Raw genomic sequence first — 21,228 nt, forward strand, 5'->3', positions numbered from 1 at the left:
CAGTGTTTGCCGGGCGATGCCAGATCCTGGGATGTAGGTGTTGGTTGAAGTGTTGTCTCCTCGGACACTGCAAGGGCATCAGACCAAATGGGAAAAAATCCAAACTGGGGCAAACGACGACCTTGATGGGGCCTTTGACCATCGAGATCGTGACATATTGGCGGTGTAGTCTGCGGCGTCTACACAAGCTACCTCCAGTGTCCTCCTCGGACATGCACGAGCAGCGCGCAACCGCTCGCCATCGGTGTCAACCATGTCGCGTATCTGGGTATTGCAGTATAATCTAGAATCGGTCTTGCAATCGGATCTAAATGTTGTCCTGTACTTTTGGACAAAATCGGATGCAAGCCACTGGAATCGTGGCGCAGAATGTTGGTCACCAGTTGAAGTTGCCACTGCCGACACTTCTCTCGCTGCACCAGGACTAAACTATGCACTAGATATTTAAATGGTAAGTGTCTTAAATACGAGTCGTCGACTTGAGCGAACGAGAGAGTTATGGGGTCTTGGTCTCTTCGTCGTCGCTGTAGTACCGGTGCGACGAGCGCATCGACGATCGGAGCTCATCAATGACGCGGTCCCGCTACGTTCAAGTCTTGGCTTCGTCTCTAGTAACCTCTTCGGCGCGCGTACCTCGTCGAGCTCCTTCTCGTACTTGGCTGCAAACTTGCGAAACTTGGTGCGCGAATGTTCCAGTTGCTGCCAAACTGTGTTATGCGCTTCAGTTGACGGAGTAGTGGATACCTGAATCGTCGCATCTTGCTTGGCCAGTCGATCTTCCAGCGCTTTGCAGCGTGCTTCGGCTTCGGCCATAAAGTTGGACGAGGCGCGTGACCCGGACGAGGGCGTGCTCCGGGGCAGCGACGGCGGTGTGCCCCGGCCCACTGACGACGCGACGTACAAGGGCGAAACAGGACTGGGTTGCTGCTGTTGGTACACTTGCAACTGCGCCGCCATGGCCTCGCGTTCTTCCCGCGCGTCGGCGAGCTGCCCTTGGGTCGTCGCCATCTGAACGCGGAGCGACTGCAAGAGCGACTCGAGCTTGGCTTTTTCAGACGATATCGATGCCACCTGCTGCGAGAGCTCGGTCTTGTCGTGCAGGGCATGGTTGAGCCTAATATGCACTTTGAGAACAATGCGTTGCGGTTCTCTTCTTACCGAGCTTGGACGTGGCTGAGCTTTTGCTGGAGGCTCGACTTTTGCGCCACCGTCTCAAACCGCTCGGACGCGAGCTCCGAGGCGACATTGTGTTGCGACGACAGCGCCCCTTGGAGCATGGCCTGGGACCGCGACGCTTCCTCGGCTTGTTCTACACCCAAGGTTGTTGCGATTCTACAAGCTCACGTAGCTCTGCACCTGCCGACCGCTCGAGTTGCAACGAGAGCTGCTTGATTTGATCCATGAGAATCGTTCGCTCGGCGCGAAGCTCAGCGACGTGCTGCGTCGCGGCCTCCTTCTCCAACAGCACCGACTGCATCTAGCGACAATATGTATAAGTCCTCGTACGAGAGAAACACCATTGTACCTGCTTGCGAAGCGAGTCGTTGATCGCACTTGTCTCTTCGCGACGGTGGCTCAGCTGCTGCCGCGTCGTGTCGAGGGCGTCCATCTCGAGCACGGCCGCGCGGTACGACTGCTTGACGTCGTCGAGCTCGATCTGTAAAGAATCTCGCTCGCGCTCAACCGTGCGCACGTGCGCATGCAATGCGCGATGGTCTTCTTCAACTTGGTCTATCGAAAAGAGGGTTAGACGGTCTCAAATACAGGTAGTCGTACCGAGCTCAAAGTGCAGCTTGGTGCATTCGTTCGAGAGTGATTGGTTCTCGACCGTCATGTGCTGCAGATCCTGCTGCAGCGCCACGTGCTCGGCGGCGCGCAAGCTCACGTCGTCCGTCGCTTTGGAAAGCGCGGTTGATGTTGCGTCGAGCTGCTTTTGGAGAAACGACACTTCGTCTTCCTTGGCGTTCAGTGCGTGCTCGAGCTTGCTCAGCTGTTGCTCGCAGTCTAAAGTATACTATGGTGAGATACGAGACTCGTTGTCCGTAGAGTGTACCTTGCACGTGAAGTCGCAGTCGGGTGTACTCTTCTTGGGACGCGTGGAGCTGCTGCGTGAGCGCATCGGCCGACTCGGTCTTGAGGTCGACGCTGTTGTGGAGGCTGTCGTTCTCGGCATCGAGCGTCTGGACGACGTCTTTCAGATGCGCGATCTCTGCGTTCGCAGCCGCCACTGTGGCGCGGAGATCGTCGACAAGAGCGTGGACTTGAGACGTTTTCTGGCCCTGGAACGACGCGTCGAGCTGCGCTTGCTTGGACTGCAGCTGTAGTGCGTCACGCGAGTGCTCCATCTCGTGCAGCAAGTGACGGAGCTGGGTCTTGTCTTGTTCGAGGACGAGCGCGCGCTCCGAAAGTTGCGCCGTCTCCTCGCCAAGTCGCTTGACTTGGACCTCGAGCGACGCGCAGCGTGCCGCGTGCGTCTGTCCGTCCTCCTTGGCCAGCGTCCACTGCCGCTCGAGACCGGACCGCGTCGCCTTGGCTTGCTCGAGCTGCTGCTCCAGTTGGCTACCTGTACAAGAATAATGAAGATACGTTTGGAGCGACACGGGTGGTGTATACTCTTAGCCTGCGCGCGGTGAAGCTGCGCTGTGAGGTCCTGGACCTGCCGCGCCACTTGCGCATGCAGCTGCCGCGTCGCATGGTGCGATCGCTCTTCCTGTTGCAGCGTTGCTGCGCACTCGGAAAGTTCGTCCGAGACGCGCTCAAACTCGGTCTTGAAATACAGCTTCCCTTGCTGCGCCGCCGACGCATCAGCACCTGCGGTCGCCACTGCGCGCGCTTCTTCGTCGAGCTCTAGTCGCAGCTGAGCTAGCTGGTCGTGCGCACCCCGAAGGTCGTCTTGCGTCTAGATGCAGAGGTAAGTCGGGGCTTACTATACAATGGTAGGACCTTTTCGAGCTGCTTGCGAAGCATCGACTGCGACGCTGTGAGCGCGGCGACTTGCGTCTCGGCCTGCGTCTTCTCAAGCAGCGCGGCTTGGCAGCGCTGCTGAAAGATGACGCTGTCTTGCTTGCCCTTGACTAGATGTAGAATGTGAGCACGCGAATAGAAGGAAGCTGGACCTTGATCTTGCTGGACTTGCTTGTACCACTCGAGCTGCCGGCTCGCCTCATTGCACTGGAGCTCGAGCCGCATGGCCGTTTCCTGGTACTCGATCGCGTCGGCCTTGAGGCGCTTAAGCTGATTGGTCACGTCGGCCGTCTCGGCTTGCGACCGCTGTAGTTGCTGGTGCACAAGTTCGACCTGCGCTTCGGCCTCGCGCACCCGCGCGTCGTTGGCCAAAAGCGCCTCGCGACTGGACGCGAGCTGCACGTCGAGCTGCACCTTGTCTTTGCGCAGCGCATCGATTTCGTCTTGACGGTTGGAGGTCGTGCAAACTTGACGCTCGCGTGTCTCGTCGTCCACACGCGCTTGGAGCGCGCGCTGGGTCTGCAGGAGGGACTCGATGCGGCTTTGGAGCTCGGCGACGTGGCGCTCGGCGTCTTCCTGGGCGACGCGCCGCCGCCGCAGCTGCGCATCCCGCTCGTCGACAGCCGCCTCTAGCGACGCGACCTTGGCCGAGAGCTCGGCCGTTGTTTCCAGCGACCGCGTCTTGTCGCTTGCTTGCAGTCCCAAGTTGGATCGGAGAATCTCAAGTTCGCGCTCGTGGGCCTCTTTTTGGAGCACGAGCTCCTTGCGCGCGAGCTCGAGCTCGCTCACCTTGGTGTGCAACGCGAGGACCTTGGGTCGCAGCTGAGCTAGCTCTGACGCGCTCGCAGAGGCTTGCGCCTGAGCGTCAGACACGGCGTGCGACGACGCTACCTTGTCGTACGACGACGACGTCATGGTATTCTCGAGCGCCTAACCAAAAGCTCAATAAATGTGTCCGTTAATTTGGGATAAGTACCGCAATCCGAGCTTTTTGCGTGGCGATTTGGTCGTTGGCGTTGGAGAGCGCGAGCTCGAGCTTCGCGAGCGCCTGCGCTTGCTCGTCGTACGACGTTGTGCACGAGGCGTGCTCGGCCTCGAGCGCTTGGAGTGCACGCGTCGTCGTCTCGAGCTCGTGCAGGTATTGTCGGTTCTGATCTTGCACGAGTCTAGACAGTGTGTGAACGCGAGGTGCGCGAATTGGGACACAAACGTAAGCTGCTGGGTCGTGTACTTGGCGTGGTCGACTTCATCTTTGGACGCGTGGAGCTTGCGCTCGTACTTGGCGACTTGCTCGTTGAGGAGATCGACTTGATGCAGCAGCTGCTCATGCTCGAGCTGCTGCTCAAGGTGGTAGGCTTCCATATCGTACATGGCCTTGATCTACAGTCATGACGAATCCGTAGGTGCATGCACAAAGGAAACGGTACCTCGGCAAAGTTCTTGGACTGGTGACCGTCCTTTAGCAGGTTCCCAAGCCGGTCAATCTCGGCTTCGCGCGACACAATGTGGGCTTCGAGCTGCTGCACTTGGTGATGAAGCGCCTTGTTGTCCACGCTCAAGCTCTGGAACTGCCGCTGCCTGGACGTAAACAACGTGGTCGGAGATGGCGGTCACATAGCGTCGAGCGTACCATGCATCATCACCAGAGACGTCGGGTACGGGCGGCGCGGGCGCCTGCGTGCGCTTGGCATCGGGCAGCTGTCTCTTCATCTCGATCGACGTATCGTCGCCGGGCTTGGCCTCGAAGCGCTGGAGCTGGGCGTAGAGCTTTTGCAGTTCCGTGTCCTACAATAGCAATACATGAGCAAGCGCGATCGCAGCAGCGAGCGTATTACCTTCTTTTGCAGCTGCTGCGACTTTTGCGCGTTGAGGAACGTAAGCTCTTGGACGCGGTGGTCCATGTCCTTCTCCAGCGTGGTCATGACCGTGGCCTTGGCCTCAAGCTCTTCCTGGCACCGAATGAGCTCGAGATGGAGCGCGTTGTTCTCACGCAGGAGGGCATGGTTCTCCTTCTGGAGCACGAGGAAGCTCTACGCCATGGCCATGAGGCGGCGGTCGCCAGCGCCGACGTCGTACCTCCTGCGTCATGCTCCTCTGAAATTCGAATTGGGCGAATTGAGAGCTGTCAAATTATTATTCGCGATGGCAGAGACTGCTTAGTATTATCAAGGTGTTTTTATTCAATCAAGTCGAAAACACATATTTTAATACGGAATCCGCGGCGAGGATTGGCTCGTTTTCTGGAGGGAAGGACGCCATTTGAATCCTTATCCGGCAAATCCGGTAAACAGTCCTGGCAGCTCCGCTTGATGCCTGTCGGCTTGACACGCAAAGGCCGTCTGCAGGGGAGCTGTTGTGGTCGTCGCGATATATAGGGACGATGCAAGAGTGCAGGCAATGATGGGAGTTTACTGCGCAGCTGCAGTAGTAACAAGTTGTTGTTGAAGTGAGTCTATTTAGATATAATTCAGTAGTAACAAATTATTCGAGTACATCAAAGTCGGTGAGGTGTTGCTCAAGCAGCGACAGCAGAGGAACGTATCCACTTCGATGCTAGGAGCCACGAGGTATACACAACGGGATGAAATGAATTTGTATTTATGGATCGCCCGCTGGGGGCAGCACGCTGGAGCGTCTCTCGAGTGGTTCTACGCGATGCCGGAGGTAAGACACAACGACGGCTAGCATCAAGATAAGCTGCTCGCATGGCTCGCCGAGTATTTGGCCGATATCATCGCGCTCATGGACGGCAGCCACATCCCGGACAATGCGCACAGCACCTTGGACGTCGCGTCGACTCTTGCATGTAATACATCATGCAAATGCAAATGTAAACAATGGACGATTGGGACGCTTAGTAATTGGCATTTGCGTGCTCGAGACAGAGCGCGACAACCTTGAGATGGTCCTTGCAGACCTCAAGCAGGCCCAAGGCTGACGAGGCCAAGGCGCTCAATATGGCAGCGCAGGGAAATGCAGCTCTGAAGTCGACGGTCACGTCGCTCAAGGCGAGTAGCGACATCCTGCAGGAGACAGTGAAGGGCCTGAAGGCCACGATTACCCGGCACGATACGGCTGGGGCGTTCTCGGAGAAAGAGAAGCTCTTCTGCCGTGAGCCCGACGACCTGCAGCGCCCAGCAAAAGAGACCCACACGCAGCAGCCAGTCTACAGCAGCATCTCGTGCGCTTTGCGGCGCTTCCTACTCACAAGGCTGGCATCGAAGAACTTTCCGCTGCTCGAGGAAGAATCCTTGCCTGGGTCGAAAAAACCTGATTTGGCTCAGGTTGAGTCTGCACTCAGTGCAGAGACTCTACGCAACGTTGCGCCTCGGAGTGCTGGGCGCCCGAGAACGCTAGGTGCGCGAGGCTTGGGATACTAGGATAATACGAGCCAAAAAGACAAAATGAATTGGTGGTTAATTGCCCGAAGGCGAGAACGCCCAGTCCTGTTCAAACTCGATGCGGTGGCGTCGACCGTGGTCTTCGAGACGTTGCTGGTCGTCGTCCGCCCAATCGGCGTCGTACTTGAACTGGAGCGAAACCTTGGACGTGGCGCGGAGCACTGTCACGATGCGCTTGCGGCCCGCGAGCCCGAGCCCCATGTCACGGACTTGGAGCTGGATCTCGTTCGTGTTGCGCGTTTGGCGCAGCGCTGCAGTGAGCTGCGTGCTGCTGGCCTTGGAGATGCGCAGGGCCACATAACTCGTGTCGCGTCGGCGGCTCAGCCACCCCGAGAGCGCGAGGAGGATTCCACTCATTTGGGCGTCCGAGAGCGGTGTCTCGCTAATGTTGAGGCGCCCAAGCTGCTGCGACGACGTGAGCAGCAGCACGATACCCTCCACAACATCGTTGGTCACGGTAACGCTCGGTAGCACGAGCGCCTGCAGCTGGGGCATGGGGGGCAGCGCCGTCAAGCGTGCGTTCTCGAGCTTGATCTTGCGCAGCGTTGGAATCGACGCCAGCACGCGCACGATCTGCGTCACGTCGACAGGCTCGACCATGGCCAAGGCGAAGCCCACGAGACGCGAGCCTGCAATCTTGGCAGCGAACGCCTCGGCCGGGAGCTTCTCCCGACGGAGTGCGAGGCGGCGCAGCTGCGGCGGCACTGGCGGCAGCGATAAGTCCAAGAGGAACCGCGTGACGTTGGGCACGAGGAGGAGCTTGAGCATCGTCAAGGTCGTCGATGCCAGCATCGTGTGGGCTACCTTCTTGGCTGCCGCAGGGGCAAAGTCGATGCCAATGATCTTTAATTCGCGCGTGTTTGGTCGCGCGAGCCACGCCACCAAACTAGAGGCGTTGTCGAGCAGCGAGAGTCGGTCGACTGAGAGCCGAAGGCGGCGCAGCCGCGGGCACGACGCGCGAATGACGCCAAGGACGTCGTCGAGCTGGCCTTGGTCGACGCTACCAAACTGCCAGTGGATGTAGAGCGCGCGGAGCTGGGCGCAGTGGGCGAGTGCTCGAGGATCGAGCCGCATCATGAAGGGTACGTTGATGGCCATGAGCGTGATCGACTCGACCCAGTCGCCATAGTTGGCACGTAGGCGTGGGACGTCGTGGACGTAAGCGTGAATCGTGGTCGACGGCGCACGGCCCACGCGGCTGCGGTTCGCGCGGAGCCAGCTCTCATCGACGCACAGCGTTCGCATCGCCGGCAGCGCCCGAGCAAGCATCGAGACATCCACCCCGGGCATGGCCTGCGTGTTGGGGAAGGGCCAGAGATGGTACATGTGGCCTGGCGCGAGGAGCGTTCGGAGCGCATCCAAGGCGTCGTCAATGGCGGACGTCGGCAGCGCGCAGAGGAAGGCCGCAACGTCGTCGGCGTCGTAGACGCATTGGACGATCTGACGCACGATCGGCGGCAGCCACACTTGCGTTGCCATGGATTTTGGAAATGGTGTGGGAAATGTGGAAAAGAGGTGAAAATACCAGCGGTGGTGCGGTGCAGGCCTTTTCCACGCTTTCTTTTTAAAATAAAACAAATAATATCGTGCAAAGTGGAGTAGTGCATACATTTGAATGCTTCTTTGACGAAATCGGTAATTAAAATAATGTTGCGTTTTATTTTCAGCGTTTGGATCCTTATCCGGATAAACCATGACGTGGCAGCTGGACGCGGAGCTTTGCGTCGCTCGGCGGGATCAAGGGTATATAAGATCTCTTATATACCCTTGGCAGGATCCTGCAGCGCACATCACGGTGCCGGCACCATGCATTGACCGACATGCATATATCTCCAAGTTGATTGCGGAGTATGAACCTAGAAACACCTAATCTTATCAAGTGGCGGCACGAGATTCGCGAGTGGCATGAATGTGGTGTTCCCATCTCACTGCAGAAGAGGTGGTGTCGATATCAAATGTACTATTTTCTTAAAACGATGCTATGAGATGGAGGAACGTGTCGGGATCTTTGCTTGCGTCTTGCGCCCACAGGTGGCTCTACAACCAAAGGACATGAGCGTAGATCCATCAATGCAAAGTTGTTTGTACCTGACATGTCCTACGGCGTGTGCAAGAAGCAAAGCCGGTAGCCCGAGGTCGCGTCGTGAAGCTGCGAGCAGCAACCGAGGACGCTGCATCGCTGTAGCGCGAGATTGGTGTGGAGCGTCGTAAGGCCCCAAAATGATCCATGACCAGGCAGCGCGTGCTGCTTCAGGCCGTTGTACGCGAGAGAAAGGTCTGCAGCGCCTCGTCCTGCTCGGCTGGTGTCGCGCTCGTCTTGTACAAAAGTGGATCCTCGGCGCGCGGAGCACGGAGACGAGCGTCGGGCGCGGCACGACGTTCTGTGGCGTGGGCATCGACCGCTGGGCGTGGGGCCGCGGAGGGTGCAGGAATCCATAATGCAAGAAATAAAAGGAGTCGTGTCGGTCGTCAGCCTTCATGTTGCCTTCTTGGTCATCGTCTGGAGCGTTCTTCAAGGAGAGTGATGCCTACGACGAGACCGTACCGCAGCTGGTCCGCGCCGCTCGATCCGCAACAATCGAGCGGTGTAAAGCAATCGTGGTATGCTTGGCAACGCGCCACATCATCTTGTCGAGCGCCTTGATCGTGGTCGGCAGCTACGCTCTTGCTCGACGGCCGTTCCGAGCTGGGCGTTGATAGGCGCAGCGTCGTCGATACCGGTCTCGTGAAAGCTCTCGTGAAGCACCCCACTTGTTGCAGCTGCACTCGATCCAGTGGTGTGCACCTCTACGATAGACGCTGGCAACTTTCAAATCGAGGTTTACGGTATAGGAGCCACACTGCGGTCGGAAGATGAGCAGGTTTCGCTTGACGGCAATAATGGCTCGAACGACGAGCCCAAGGGATCTCGTTGGACCTGCATTTTTTTTCAATGCATGGATAGAACGCGTCAAAATGGCTTGGACAAGTAACATCACGCTAACGTCGCTGGTGTTTATTGATGTCCTTGAAATATGGATGGCTCTATCGATGGCGCCGGCTATGACGAGCAGGCGCAGTCCTCGTCGTCATGAAAGCGGGCGGCCAGCGGCGGTTCGAGCGGCTGGATGTGCACCGGTGGCTCGAGCGGCGAAATTAGAACAGAGATGGCCGTCCCGATCTTCTCGTCGTTGACGCAGACGCTAAAGTAAGCGTCCACGAGCTGCATGACAAAATACTCTTCGATCACGATGGGCGTGAAGCGCAGGTCCAAGTGCTCGCGAAAGAGTGTCGTCGTGTTGGCACGGAGCACCTACGCACCAATAGTATTTTCGAACATTTGTCCTAAATGTATCAATCTATCGACCTGGATAAAGTCCGCGTTGGACGTGGCGGTCTTGGCACCGCACGTCGAGAGAAAGCACTCCTTGAGCGACATGTCGATCGCATCGCCGAGCACCGAGACGAGCGTGTTAACCACATGACTGACAATGTAGTCTTCCATCGGGCGCGGGATCGAGACCGGCAGTGGCAGCTGCAGCAAATTTTGACATTGCTCGCGGATCAAATTGACGTTTTCAATGCCCATAGCGCCACTATCGACAAAAAAGGTTATGAGACAAATGCACAACAAGACAATCCGAGACAACGCACCGAATGAAAATGCCAATCAGCGGCAGTGGCGGTATCTCCTTGTCGAGGATTTCGTCGAGCTTGGACTCGCCCATGGCATCCGAGACAACCGCGACGACGCCGTGGATGACGAGGTTCTGGTCTTCGTCGCTGAGGTATGGCAGCTGCATGACCGACTGGAGAAACGTGACCATGCGGCCACGGAGCACCTCGCGCTCTTCTTCGGGCAGCGGCTTGGACGTCAAGATGCCTACCGTGCGATGAGCGCACATATGTTGTCATCGCAAAACGTTGTGCACATAGCGTACGGGACCAGTAGGACTTGGGCAAAAAGTCCTGCATGGACGTGATGATACGCTCGACCGCGTGCTCGAAAATCTCTTGCTCTTCGTCCTCGTCCATGTACGGCAAGTCGACAATGCCGTTGATGAGTGTTGCGAGCTTCTTGATCTACAAATACTTTTGGCGCCATAGTACGCCACACGCTGTGAGCATACCAACTTGGACGGCAGCGGCGCGGCTTCTTGCTGCGCCACGCTGCTTGGTGCAACGACGGCGAGGGTCGCGAGCCCTGCTGCCGCCAGCGTCGAGAGCATCGGCGCTGCAGACGCCTTTGGCGCATGGAAGGCGTGGGTCAAGAGCGCTGGGCGCCGACGTGTGGCGGCCAAGAGCCGGCGGGCGACGTGCTTGTGCATCGCACCTCGTGGAATGGTGTCGCAGCTTCAATGGTGTCCGAATCCCTGCTCTGCCATGCAAGAAGGGAGTTGCCCGTCTTGTTTTACACTATTTCATGTTGCTGACGTTTTAGGAACCGCAACTTGGGCCGCGGAAAGGGACGCAAATCCAAGCAAAGAAGCCTGTAGAGTGCGTAGGCTGTTGACGCGACAATTTGCGAAGTACTTTACAAGCTCGAAAGGAGGCAAGACTGTACATGGCATGCCATGCGAAATTACGTTTTGGCGCTTGTGGCCATTGAAGATACACTATAAAGTGCACTTATCTTGGATATATAGTGTAGAACGAAATATCATCTTGGTACAAACGTTGAGTACAGAAACACTATTTCCGTGACGTGCGTCAGGGTGGAAGTGGATATGCAATCTGAATATCTGGATATCAAGGGAGTTTCCCATCGCTTGTTGACATTTTTGGCGCTGGTTTTGGAAGCGTCATGCCCGACGCGTTCTTCCGTGCTATCGGCGTACCGACCCATGCCGATACGAACAGTGAGACAGTCGATGGAGACTACAGGACTATGTAGTCTCCATCGGCCCCAAGACGATACTGAAGCCGACGACGCGTCATCACTGCGTGACAACAAATTGGAGGACTAGCTCGTTGAAACGGTGGCGGGTTGGGCGTTGGGCTGCGTGGACGTGGCACCTCGAGCACTCTACGATTTGCATCATGATGTTTGGTCGATGCAACCGACGGCTGCTCCTGCAAGCCCACCGACACCCCGCGTGCCGGCTGCACTTTCCTGCGCCCCTCCCACATCCCCGACGTTTCACGAGCGCGCACGCATCGTCGGCACTTGTGACAGGCCTCGCGCTCCTGGCGTGTGTGGCATCAACAGCGCCTCTAGTTATCGAATGCGAAGCCAGCCACACGAAGCCGCCGCTGCCCCGACACCTCGTACGCCATCAACCAATCTCTCGTAACGTCATGCTGACATGTGGTGCTAGGTCGTGCACCTGGCGGCCATGATCAATGGCATCATCGATTTGCCGCAAATGGACGAACACGAAGAGCAAGAGATCTTTGAAGATGCCGTCGACAAGATCATTGCCGCGCTGCAGGACTTTCTACCCGCGTCGTACTGGACCCGTCCGTCCTCGGCCACCACTTGCAATAGACTCACATCAACACTGTGTTTAGGCATTCTCACCGACAAGTCGATCCCCGCCATCGAACGCGACATGCTTCGGCTGCGCCTTGTCACCTACCTTCAAGACGCTTTGCACTTGGCGTACTTGAGCGTCGAAGACCAGCACCTCGTCGTACACGCCGTCGTTGCGATCGTTGCCGACGCCATGGGGCCAACGACGCTGGCGACGATCGTAGCACAACCGACGCCGCCGTTGCACTTGGTGGGCATCTTTATCCGGTAGATCTCCCTTCCGGTTCAAAATCTTGAGGTATCGATATACTGTTCTGTAGTGGCGCCATGGGCATTGAGAACGTCGCGCACATTCGCGACGCGTTCCACCACGTCCTCGACTACTCGCTGCCGATTGCGATTCCCAAGCCGATCGAACATTACATTGTCGACGTGCCCACGGACGCTCTTGTCGGCGTGTTGAACCATGCGATCGAAGCGGCGTTGGTCGACTGTTTTGGCGCCTCACCACGCTACGTAATCGCGCGCGCCTCTGACTTTCACGAGGTATAACCTTCCGTGTACTATAGTCTAGTCGCCGTGGTTTAGTACAATGTGATTTTTTGTCGTGACTAGGTGCTGCGTGCCAAGATAGTGACGCTTCTAGAGGTGAAAACACAGCTGCACTTGTGCCCCTTGGTGCTGCGCCGACGCGTCATTCATGCCCTTGTCGACACGTATTTTAAGCTCTGCGTCAAACCCGCCAAGATCGACGCCGCGATTGCCCCGTTCCTCGCAAAGACAAGCGGCGAGCACCCGATACGGTCGAACACGACCCTGGCGTCCGAGCCGTCGCTGCTGCCTCTGGACGTACGGCAGCAACTCTCTGCGATGGACGTGGTAACGACACCATCGCGCATCAAAGCCCGCGCAGGAACCAGCATCCACGACATGTTGTTGCTGGAGAAATGAACATTGTTGAATACAAGTAGTCCTTTTCATCCTAAAACACCCATTGATAGTACAAGTGCGAGGACTAGCTGCAGCGCGTGTGACGCATGGGCTGGCAGTCGAGTGGACGTGTCGTCAGTTGGTGCAATTGGGTGTAGTAGCACTGGCAGCCAGCGCCTCCTCGACGGCGGGGATCTCCCATAGATGGGGATTACTCGCCACACATTGCAAAGATCCAAGCGACGGCAAACAAGGCGATGGACAGCGTCAACTGAGGGGCCAAGCCCGCCGACGTCACGGCGACGACACCACCAAACGACTCGGTCGACCACGACGCGCACGCTGATGGGTGCGTTCGATCGTGCTAGCGGTCGTGCGTCGAGTGGCTCGTTTCTGGCGCCAGCGCCACTCTTGCTGGCACCCAGCCACCATAACGAGAACCGCCAAAGCATGACGAGTCTCTTTCGGCGCAAGCCTTACGAGACGGTGCCCAAGCATCTGCACGAGGCCACGCCGCGTCGCGGCTTCGAAAAGTGGATCGACAAGGTCTTCCACAGCGACAAGGCGCCGGCAAATACCAAGCAGTGTACGTGCCGGCGACGGCTCGCGCCCCTTCGAGCCAAGACCCGCGTCTACGCGACGCCAGTGACCGTCGCCCTCCCGATCAAGTACATGCACGCACCAAAGAAGACATACCTTGTGAGCGGTCGCTTGGTGCCCTTCACGCCGCTGCAAGTGGCCAACTGGAAGGACCTGCGGCGCACGTTTGGGACCTTTGCGGCGATCAAGGAGGAGCGTAGCACGTGCGACTACTGCCAGTGCAAAAACAACGCCACGCGCGACTCTCTCGAGGACGTCGACGATGAGTACTAGAGGCTTCGACGTGAACATAAGATCTTATTGAAGAACTGTTTTATTCAAAATGCTGATTTGCAATTTGTCCTAGTTCTATCGTGTAGCGATTTCCCGAAGCTCGACTTTGGACGCGTTGATGTGTCCACAAAGCCATGTTGGTGACTGTACTATGTGGTTGGTGAACCGCACGTTGGAACGGAAGGAAAAACTTGCCCACACGAGCGAGAAACTTTGGTGCTGCTGTATCTACACTCGTCGGTTCGTCGAGTAGAAGCGGGTTGAATCTTCTTCGTCTTTGCACATTTGTCTGCGCAACCCGTGTAATGGCAGATCGACTAACCGACTGAAAATTTGCCCACAGATCACGCTCGTCATACGTGGGCCAATCAGCGCATGAATTCAAAAGAGCCGGCGGCGATTTGCACCAATCACGCCTTCGCATGGCATCCTTCGCGCGTTCGCCGAAGCTTCCGATTGGCGCCATTGACAACATTCATAAAAGAATGTTGGTATGTTGGCGACCATGCGACAGTCGGCGGGACGACTCCTGCAGTCGTTCGGCGCAGCTGCCGAGTGCTGGCACCACCAGGAAGGAGTAGTATCAAATTTACCATGCCTTGCATTCTTCCCACACGATCATCCGAGCCCTGCGGCGCCAAGGGCCCGCGCGGCCTCAAGCGATGGTTTCAAAGTATCTTCAAGCCGACCAGCGCCAAGTGCGCCTGTCGGAAACCCTTCAAGCCAACGCGATCCAAGATCAAGGTGTCCAAACCAAAGCCTTGCTACAATCCGGTCTTTGTCGCCATTCCTCTCAAGTACGCCTCGGAGCACAAGCGGTCGCTTGTCGTCGCCGGTCGCCGTGTGCCCTTCACACCGTCCCAAGTCTCCCAATGGAAAGAGCTGCGCAGAGAATCCAGCGTCCTCTTCCCACCGATCGAAGAAGAGACCCATCTTTGCGACCACTGCTTGTGCAAAAGCAATGCCACGACGCACGAAGACGACGACGACGACGAGTACTAAGTTCCTAGATAGACTTTCTTATTTATGCACACACCTTGCCACCTCGATCTGTCCCGAACACGCATCCTTGATACCACCAAGGATCATGTTGAAGTTGGTGGGCCGCAATCTGATTAATTTTTAGAGAATAGAAATTGGTTTTCGGGAGTGCGGGCGGACGAAGCCTGGCCAAGCATTTCTGCTTCGGCTGCTAAAGGCAAAAGTCAACCCGCCGCGCCACACCCGATTGCCGGTTTAGCCCCAAGCCTCGCGTTCCACGCCTCTGCTTGCACAGCAAGGTAGCAAACGTAGGAAAATCAGCCTTTCTTGATCTATCATCGAATGGTCGACGCTGTCAGAAACGCAAGGACACATTGGACCGCTGGTCTCGAAGATTTTCAGTCAACGGACACCTCAGCTAAGCTGAAGTTGTTGTTGAAGTGAGTCTAGCTAGATCTAGCCAAGCTAAAGTATTGGGTGCGAGAGACAACCACAACGGGTCTGGCAACGGGTAGCAATCGTGGAATGCTATCCACTCCGACGCTGAGCCATTGATGATGGTGATGGATGTCAAATCGGTGACGTGTGCCGAGTGTTTATGCCGTGGCGCTGCCGTGGCGTACCGCAGGCGCCATCGACTGGCTCTGTGCACACGACACGGTTCTCGAACGACTAACCGGCGTGGTGAGAGTGCATGTCTTTCCACATACAATGGGTGTTCGGCCAATCACGAAGCCGTATTTGGCCCTACCCCTGGGTGGGAGCTGCGAGCGACCATGGCGCTTTCAGCGAACCTTCGGATTGGCCCATCGCACGTGGACAGAGTGTAGGTCCTGGTTAGTCAAGCCCATGTGACAAGGCAGCCTCGACATCCGAGCAGTGGTGTCGACGTCAGTATTGCATTTGCCGGCTCGACCACATAATGTTCAAAGTGTTTCGCCGCTCGACGCCCGAAGCGAACGTGAAGCCGACGCGCAACAACAGCGTCAAGGGCTGGTTCCAGCAAGTGATCCAGACCAACAACAACCACACCAAATGCACGTGCACCAAGCACAAGAAGAAGAAGGCGTCGACCAAGCCACGCAAGGTCAAGCCCTGCGTCGTCACGCCATTTGTCAAGATCCCGCGCAAATACGACGGCGACGAGCAGCGCCGCAGCATGTGTGTGGGCGGCGTCCGCGTCCCGTTCTTGCCCGCCCAAGTGAGTGCGTGGAAGCAGATCCGCCGGGACTTTGTCGATTTCACGCCCATCGAAGAGGAGGCGCACCGGTGCGAGTACTGCCTCTGCAAAAGTGACGTCACGGACGACTCGTTCGACGACGACGACGACGAGTATTGAACGATAGCGTCACTATTTATGAAATACATCCTGCTATTTATGCCCAACCTCGCTTTTACGACACTGCGATCATTAAAAAAAACAACGAATGGTTTCTAATCGTGGGAAAACCGACGAAAATCGACACGACCTTGGCGAATCTCGTGTTTGACGCTTGGTGCTCGTGAATAACTCGAAAAAGAGCTACAAAACTTGAATATTGCGCGACATAGTCGTTCTATTTTCATTGATTTTCATCGACGACCCAAGCCCGCACCAGCTCACTCGCAACGACTACGTGCAGGCCGCAACCGCCAACTATTCAGACATATCGGTAGCGCTACGCATGCCAAATCTCAAGAGCTCCTGTTCGAGACTCACTGATAAGTGACTGCGTTGAATTGTTGCCCCATGATTGGCCGCACTTTGTAACCGGTGGCTACTTGTTTTTGAGTCCTATTGTGGGTTAGCTATGGGTTTTATGTTATTAGCCCTTGTTTGCACACGATGCAAAATGCTGTTTCTGCAGAGGAGGACGTCGTGGGTGGTACCTATCGCTTTCTCAGTTTCGTTTTCTACTGATCAACTTTTCGTATGCATATCGGCATCTGCGAGCATCTTGGCGAGAAGAGCTGCGAGCAAGACGAATGTACTGTGCTTTGTATCAACCACTGCAACCGCGATCGCCACTTGTTTCGATCGTCGCCACCGACGCGTTTGCAAACAAGTAGCTTGCACACACTCTGCGCCAATGTTGGTCGTCGGCGCAACCGCTGGGAGCTCGCATTCCATTTTCCGATCGCCGGAGACAACATGTTTCGCCGCCGCACGTCCGACGCCCACGTCAAGGACGTCACCTCGATGAAGGACAGCGCCTTGGCCAGCACCGAGGTCAAGGGCTTCAAGCGCTGGTTCAAGACGCTCCGAGTCGCGCCGATGAGCAAGGGCCGGTGCACCTGCGCAAGGTCCGCGCCGGGTCCACCGCGGCGACGCCGCCGGACGACATACCAGCTAGTCGAGCCGCTGGCACTGCCACGCAAGTACGCGGCCGAGACACAGAAGAGCCAACTCGTGAGCGGGCGCCGCGTGCCCTTCCTACCCGACCAAGTCAACAACTGGAAGGCGATCCGCAGCGCGTTCCACGACTACGCGCCAATCGAAGAAGACCGACCGCTCTGCGACTATTGCTTGAGCAAGAGCGGAACCACCGAGTGGTCCGTCGAAGACGACGAGTACTGAGTGTTTGGCCAAATATTTATATCGTGCGTTGGCTGCTACGCGCTCCATGTCTGCGGTTAGGGGTTGTAGCGTGGCGTGGACAGTGTGTACGAGTTCATATCGTCCTGTTGGCCTACTGCCGGTCGAATCGAATCGTGTATTGCTTAGGACGCAGTCCTCGATCGACCAAGTGGGTCAAACGCACTCAAAGTGGGTCAAACGCACTCAAAGTGGGTCAAACGCACAAGCAACTGGCTTTGGTTTTGGCCAAGATGAGCCCCGAGGCTTTGCGCGACGTCAAATGACGTGAAGACGGCGAGCGTGGAAGCCATTTTAGAGTCGCGCACTGGCAGCTCCAGGCACATACAAGCTCGGATTAATGCAACGCGAGCAATGAGAAGAGTAGGTTGGTACGCTGACTTCAGCAGGAGACATGTCCTATGTCCTGCGGCACAGTCCTCGGTAGCTTCAAGAGGGGCAGCAGAGCGTACCCACATCATAGGAGGGCTGCGATACTGGAAACGACTGCGCTGCTGAACTCTGTGGTGTTGTTTTTGCAGGGACGAACGGCTAAACGCCTCGCGGCAAAGACAAATACCGCGGCGCCGTGTACTGTTCAAACGATGGGTGCTCCCTGACGCAGACCAGTTGCATTCGAACGTGCCCATTTATGGGGTGTATCTCAGACGCTCCAAGATCTGAGCACCATTGAAACGCATCGAGTAGCTTCCTCGGTGCATTGTGGTGACGCCGCCGCAGCAGTCACGAGATTACACTTGACAACATGTTGGCTTGTCGCCGAGGGAGACGTCCGCGAAACCAGGTCGCGTTCGATCCTAGAAAGGCGCGGCGACGTCGTGGGTGCGTGATTCGACTTGGCGTTCCTACCTTTGCATATGGCTAAACGCACACTATTTTTCAGTGTATCCTTGCTACCATTGAGCCCATAGAAACTTTCAGATTGCGTGCGACTAGCCTCACGAACAGCAACGGGAAAAGCGCACCGATTTCAAATGCCGCACCATTACGTGGCCAATTACACGGCGACCACGTGGTCTCCGGCAACCAAATGACCAGAGCCTCTGCCAGCGCGGTAGCGTTCCCGGGCGCCAGACCCTGTTAGCACCGAGTTCGACAGCGCTGGCTTGCGTGCTCTCCCGACTACTTCATTTTTCAACTTGCCAGCATGCGCGTTGCCACCATCCTCGCTACGGCCATTGCGTGCTCGACGGTCGCTGCCCGCTCAATGGCCGACGACCTCGTCCAGCAGCTCTTTGAGCTGCACAACAAGGAGCGCCAAGCCAACGGCGTCGCGCCCTTCGAGTGCCTCGACTCGCAGCTGAGCCAGCTCAGCGCCGATCACGTCAAATACGAAGTCTCGATCGACAACATCAACCACGACGGCTTCAGCGGCCGCTGCCAAAAGGTCGGCAACGTCGCTTGCGGTGAGAACACGTTGTACGACTTCAAGGGCGACGCGGCCAAGTTTACGCAGAGCTGGATGAACTCGCCGGGCCACCGCAAGAACATCTTGAACGGCGCCTACAAGCACGTGGGCTTTGCAGTCGAGAAGGGCCCGAGCGGCAAGTGGTTTGCGACGTCCATGTTCACGGACTCGAACCCGCGTTCGGACGTGTGCGGCGGCAGCAAGCCCGGCCCCGTGGCACCCACCGACGCGCCGTACACGCGCAAGCCGTCGGGCCCGACTGGCCCTCCGATCACCACGACCGCCAAGCCGACGGTCAAGCCCACGAAGCGCCCGCTTCCGACGGGACCACCGATCTCGCCGACGACCAAGCCGACCAAGCGCCCGACGCCCAAGACACCGACGCCGATTCCGTACACGAAGCGCCCAACAAAGCGCCCGACCACCGCGCCGACAAATGAGCCTTCGGACGAGCCGTCGGACGACCCGAGCTACGACCCGACCGACGCACCGTCCAACGACGATGTGGTCAAGCAGCTTTTCAAGTTCCACAACGAAGAGCGCCAGAAGAACGGCCTCAAGCCCTTCTCGTGCCTCAACTCGAAGCTGAGCTCGCTCTCGATGGACCACGTCAACTACGAGATCTCGATCGGCGACATCAACCACGACGGCTTCAGCGACCGCTGCCAGAAGGCCGGCAACTATGGCGGCTGTGGCGAAAACACTCTGTACGACTACGAGGGCGACGCGCGCGTCATGACGACGAGCTGGATGAACTCGGCCGGCCACCGCGCCAACATCCTCAACGGCGAGTACAACCACGTGGGCTTTGCCGTCAAGAAGGGCGGCGACAACCGCTACTACGCGACCGCAATGTTCACGCAGGACAGCCGAGCGTGCCAGTAGACATAATTTGTTTTATGTATCGCGTATTTTCACTATTTCCTTGTATTTGTTGGCGGAAATTTCGAGTTTGCCATTATGGCAAACGTCGACTAAAGTGCAAACTCGAGAGCAAAGTGCAATTTCGTCATGAGAAGAACACGGCAGTGCCTACCGGTACACCTTATAGCGATGCTTGCAGCAGACGATACCTGATTTTGCTTGTGCTACAATGCCAATACGAGGCGAAAAGAGCCGTACCAAATCGAACGTGGTTCGCACCGAGCTTACTCGCTCCGTGTATATCCTTGAGATAGGGTGGTCCCTTTTTACATACTAACTAGAAGTCGTCCTTGCTTTATGCATGAACACCACGCCATTGCCAGAGAGAGCTGGATACCCATCCTCATTCGAATGCGCCGTCGGAGTTGCACAGCACGTTCGAATCCCCATGGAGTCGCCCAAGTCACGCATTTCCACTGCAATTGTGGCTGCTTTGCGCCCAGCGGGACGCGCGGAAACCTCGCCATGTTCGGTGCACTGCGCCCGTCTCGACGCCGGAGATGGTGCATGATCAATCGCATTTTGAAATTGACCACGTTCTTCGCAATATGCGGATCATCATCGCTCTCTCTGCGCTTGCCGCCGCGTCGGTCAGCGCCCGCTCGATGGCCGACGACCTTGTCCAACAGCTCTTTGAGATACACAACCAAGAGCGCCAGAAGAACGGCGTCGCGCCATACTCGTGCCTCGACTCGCAGCTCAGTGAGCTCAGCATGGACCACGTCAAGTACGAGGTCTCGATCGACAACATCAACCACGACGGCTTTAGCGAGCGCTGCAACAAGGTGGGGCAGGTCGCTTGCGGTGAGAACACCTTGTACGACATGAAGGGCGATGCCGCCAAGTTCACGACAAGCTGGATGAACTCGCCGGGGCACCGCAAGAACATTTTGAACGGCGCGTTCAAGCACGCGGGCTTTGCAGTGCAGCAGTCGTCGAAATCGGGCAAGTGGTTTGCGACAGCCATGTTTGCCGACTCGAACCCCAACCCCAACACCTGCGGCGGCCCCAAGCCGACGCCCAAGCCCAAGCCCACAAAGAAGCCTACGGTTGTCCCGACGACCGACCCGACGACCGCGCCGCCGCTGCCCAAGCCCACCAAGAAACCCACAACCAAACCAACACTGCCGCCCACGGAAGCTCCGACCGATGACCCCGACGACGGTAGTTCGGATACCGATGAGCCCACGACGGCGCCGCCGCTGCCGAAGCCGACCAAAAAGCCGACCAAGAAGCCAACGCTGCGGCCCACGGAGGCTCCGACCGACGCCCCGGACGACGGTGATGACCCCACGACGGCGCCACCGCTACCCAAGCCGACCAAGAAGCCGACGAGCAAGCCGACGGCCAAGCCGGACGACAAGCTGTCGCAGCTCTTTGACTACCACAACGCCGAACGTAAAAAGGTGGGTCTCCCACCCTTCGAGTGCTTGGACACAAAGCTGAGCGCCATGGCGCTCGAGCACGTTAAGTACGAGATCAAGCTCGGCGACATCAACCACGACGGCTGGCTTGAGCGCTGCGCGGCCGCGGGCGCCGACCTCGCCAAGGGTGGCAAGTGCAGCGAAAATACGTTGTGGGACTACGACGGGATTCCCAAGTCGATGACGGAGGCGTGGATGAGCAGCTCGGGGCACCGCGCCAACATTGTGAGCCGCGACTTCAACCATGTGGGCTTTGGCGTCGAGCAAGGTCCGGACAAGCGCTGGTTTGCGACGGC

The 21,228-nt window shown here is 57.3% G+C and overlaps 9 protein-coding genes across 9 annotated transcripts; 6 read left to right on the forward strand and 3 right to left on the reverse strand.

The window, feature by feature from the left end:
• Positions 1–419: 419 nt before the first annotated feature.
• Positions 420–5,052, reverse strand: SDRG_11333 (hypothetical protein; the record flags this gene model as incomplete). The annotated part of the gene is made up of 17 exons (XM_008617367.1): positions 420–583; positions 634–699; positions 745–1,114; positions 1,159–1,309; positions 1,357–1,477; positions 1,526–1,731; positions 1,777–2,004; positions 2,054–2,563; positions 2,614–2,899; positions 2,944–3,074; positions 3,117–3,894; positions 3,941–4,130; positions 4,175–4,344; positions 4,392–4,542; positions 4,595–4,749; positions 4,800–4,994; positions 5,041–5,052. 17 exons carry the CDS (start codon positions 5,050–5,052, stop codon positions 497–499), a joined length of 3,807 nt encoding a protein of 1,268 aa, XP_008615589.1. The 3' UTR covers positions 420–496.
• A 1,297-nt stretch (positions 5,053–6,349) lies between these two features.
• On the reverse strand, positions 6,350–7,869 carry SDRG_11334 (hypothetical protein). Its single transcript, XM_008617368.1, has one exon. The coding sequence runs from the start codon at positions 7,842–7,844 to the stop codon at positions 6,381–6,383; it is 1,464 nt and encodes a 487-aa protein (XP_008615590.1). The 5' UTR covers positions 7,845–7,869; the 3' UTR covers positions 6,350–6,380.
• A 1,452-nt stretch (positions 7,870–9,321) lies between these two features.
• On the reverse strand, positions 9,322–10,714 carry SDRG_11335 (hypothetical protein). Its single transcript, XM_008617369.1, has 5 exons — positions 10,475–10,714; positions 10,286–10,427; positions 9,999–10,227; positions 9,712–9,940; positions 9,322–9,657 (listed from the first exon to the last, which is right to left on the reverse strand). Exons 1-5 carry the CDS (start codon positions 10,670–10,672, stop codon positions 9,406–9,408), a joined length of 1,050 nt encoding a protein of 349 aa, XP_008615591.1. The 5' UTR covers positions 10,673–10,714; the 3' UTR covers positions 9,322–9,405.
• Positions 10,715–11,384: 670 nt separating this feature from the next.
• SDRG_11336 (hypothetical protein) lies at positions 11,385–12,781 on the forward strand (the record flags this gene model as incomplete). The annotated part of the gene is made up of 5 exons (XM_008617370.1): positions 11,385–11,612; positions 11,663–11,804; positions 11,856–12,084; positions 12,138–12,363; positions 12,433–12,781. The coding sequence occupies 5 exons, from the start codon at positions 11,385–11,387 to the stop codon at positions 12,766–12,768; spliced, it is 1,161 nt and encodes a 386-aa protein (XP_008615592.1). The 3' UTR covers positions 12,769–12,781.
• A 408-nt stretch (positions 12,782–13,189) lies between these two features.
• On the forward strand, positions 13,190–13,657 carry SDRG_11337 (hypothetical protein). Its single transcript, XM_008617371.1, has one exon. It carries the CDS (start codon positions 13,198–13,200, stop codon positions 13,618–13,620), a length of 423 nt encoding a protein of 140 aa, XP_008615593.1. The 5' UTR covers positions 13,190–13,197; the 3' UTR covers positions 13,621–13,657.
• A 557-nt stretch (positions 13,658–14,214) lies between these two features.
• Positions 14,215–14,669, forward strand: SDRG_11338 (hypothetical protein; the record flags this gene model as incomplete). Its single annotated transcript, XM_008617372.1, has 1 exon — positions 14,215–14,669. The coding sequence occupies one exon, from the start codon at positions 14,215–14,217 to the stop codon at positions 14,620–14,622; it is 408 nt and encodes a 135-aa protein (XP_008615594.1). The 3' UTR covers positions 14,623–14,669.
• Positions 14,670–15,523: 854 nt separating this feature from the next.
• On the forward strand, positions 15,524–17,265 carry SDRG_11339 (hypothetical protein; the record flags this gene model as incomplete). The annotated part of the gene is made up of 2 exons (XM_008617373.1): positions 15,524–15,933; positions 16,651–17,265. 2 exons carry the CDS (start codon positions 15,524–15,526, stop codon positions 17,156–17,158), a joined length of 918 nt encoding a protein of 305 aa, XP_008615595.1. The 3' UTR covers positions 17,159–17,265.
• Positions 17,266–18,196: 931 nt separating this feature from the next.
• Positions 18,197–19,504, forward strand: SDRG_11340 (hypothetical protein). The gene has a single exon (XM_008617374.1). It carries the CDS (start codon positions 18,324–18,326, stop codon positions 19,467–19,469), a length of 1,146 nt encoding a protein of 381 aa, XP_008615596.1. The 5' UTR covers positions 18,197–18,323; the 3' UTR covers positions 19,470–19,504.
• Positions 19,505–20,047: 543 nt separating this feature from the next.
• Positions 20,048–21,161, forward strand: SDRG_11341 (hypothetical protein; the record flags this gene model as incomplete). The annotated part of the gene is made up of 2 exons (XM_008617375.1): positions 20,048–21,059; positions 21,136–21,161. Exons 1-2 carry the CDS (start codon positions 20,057–20,059, stop codon positions 21,159–21,161), a joined length of 1,029 nt encoding a protein of 342 aa, XP_008615597.1. The 5' UTR covers positions 20,048–20,056.
• Positions 21,162–21,228: the final 67 nt, after the last annotated feature.

The sequence above is a fragment of the Saprolegnia diclina genome, assembly GCF_000281045.1.
Source record: "Saprolegnia diclina VS20 unplaced genomic scaffold supercont1.41, whole genome shotgun sequence".
Lineage (NCBI taxonomy): Eukaryota > Oomycota > Saprolegniomycetes > Saprolegniales > Saprolegniaceae > Saprolegnia > Saprolegnia diclina.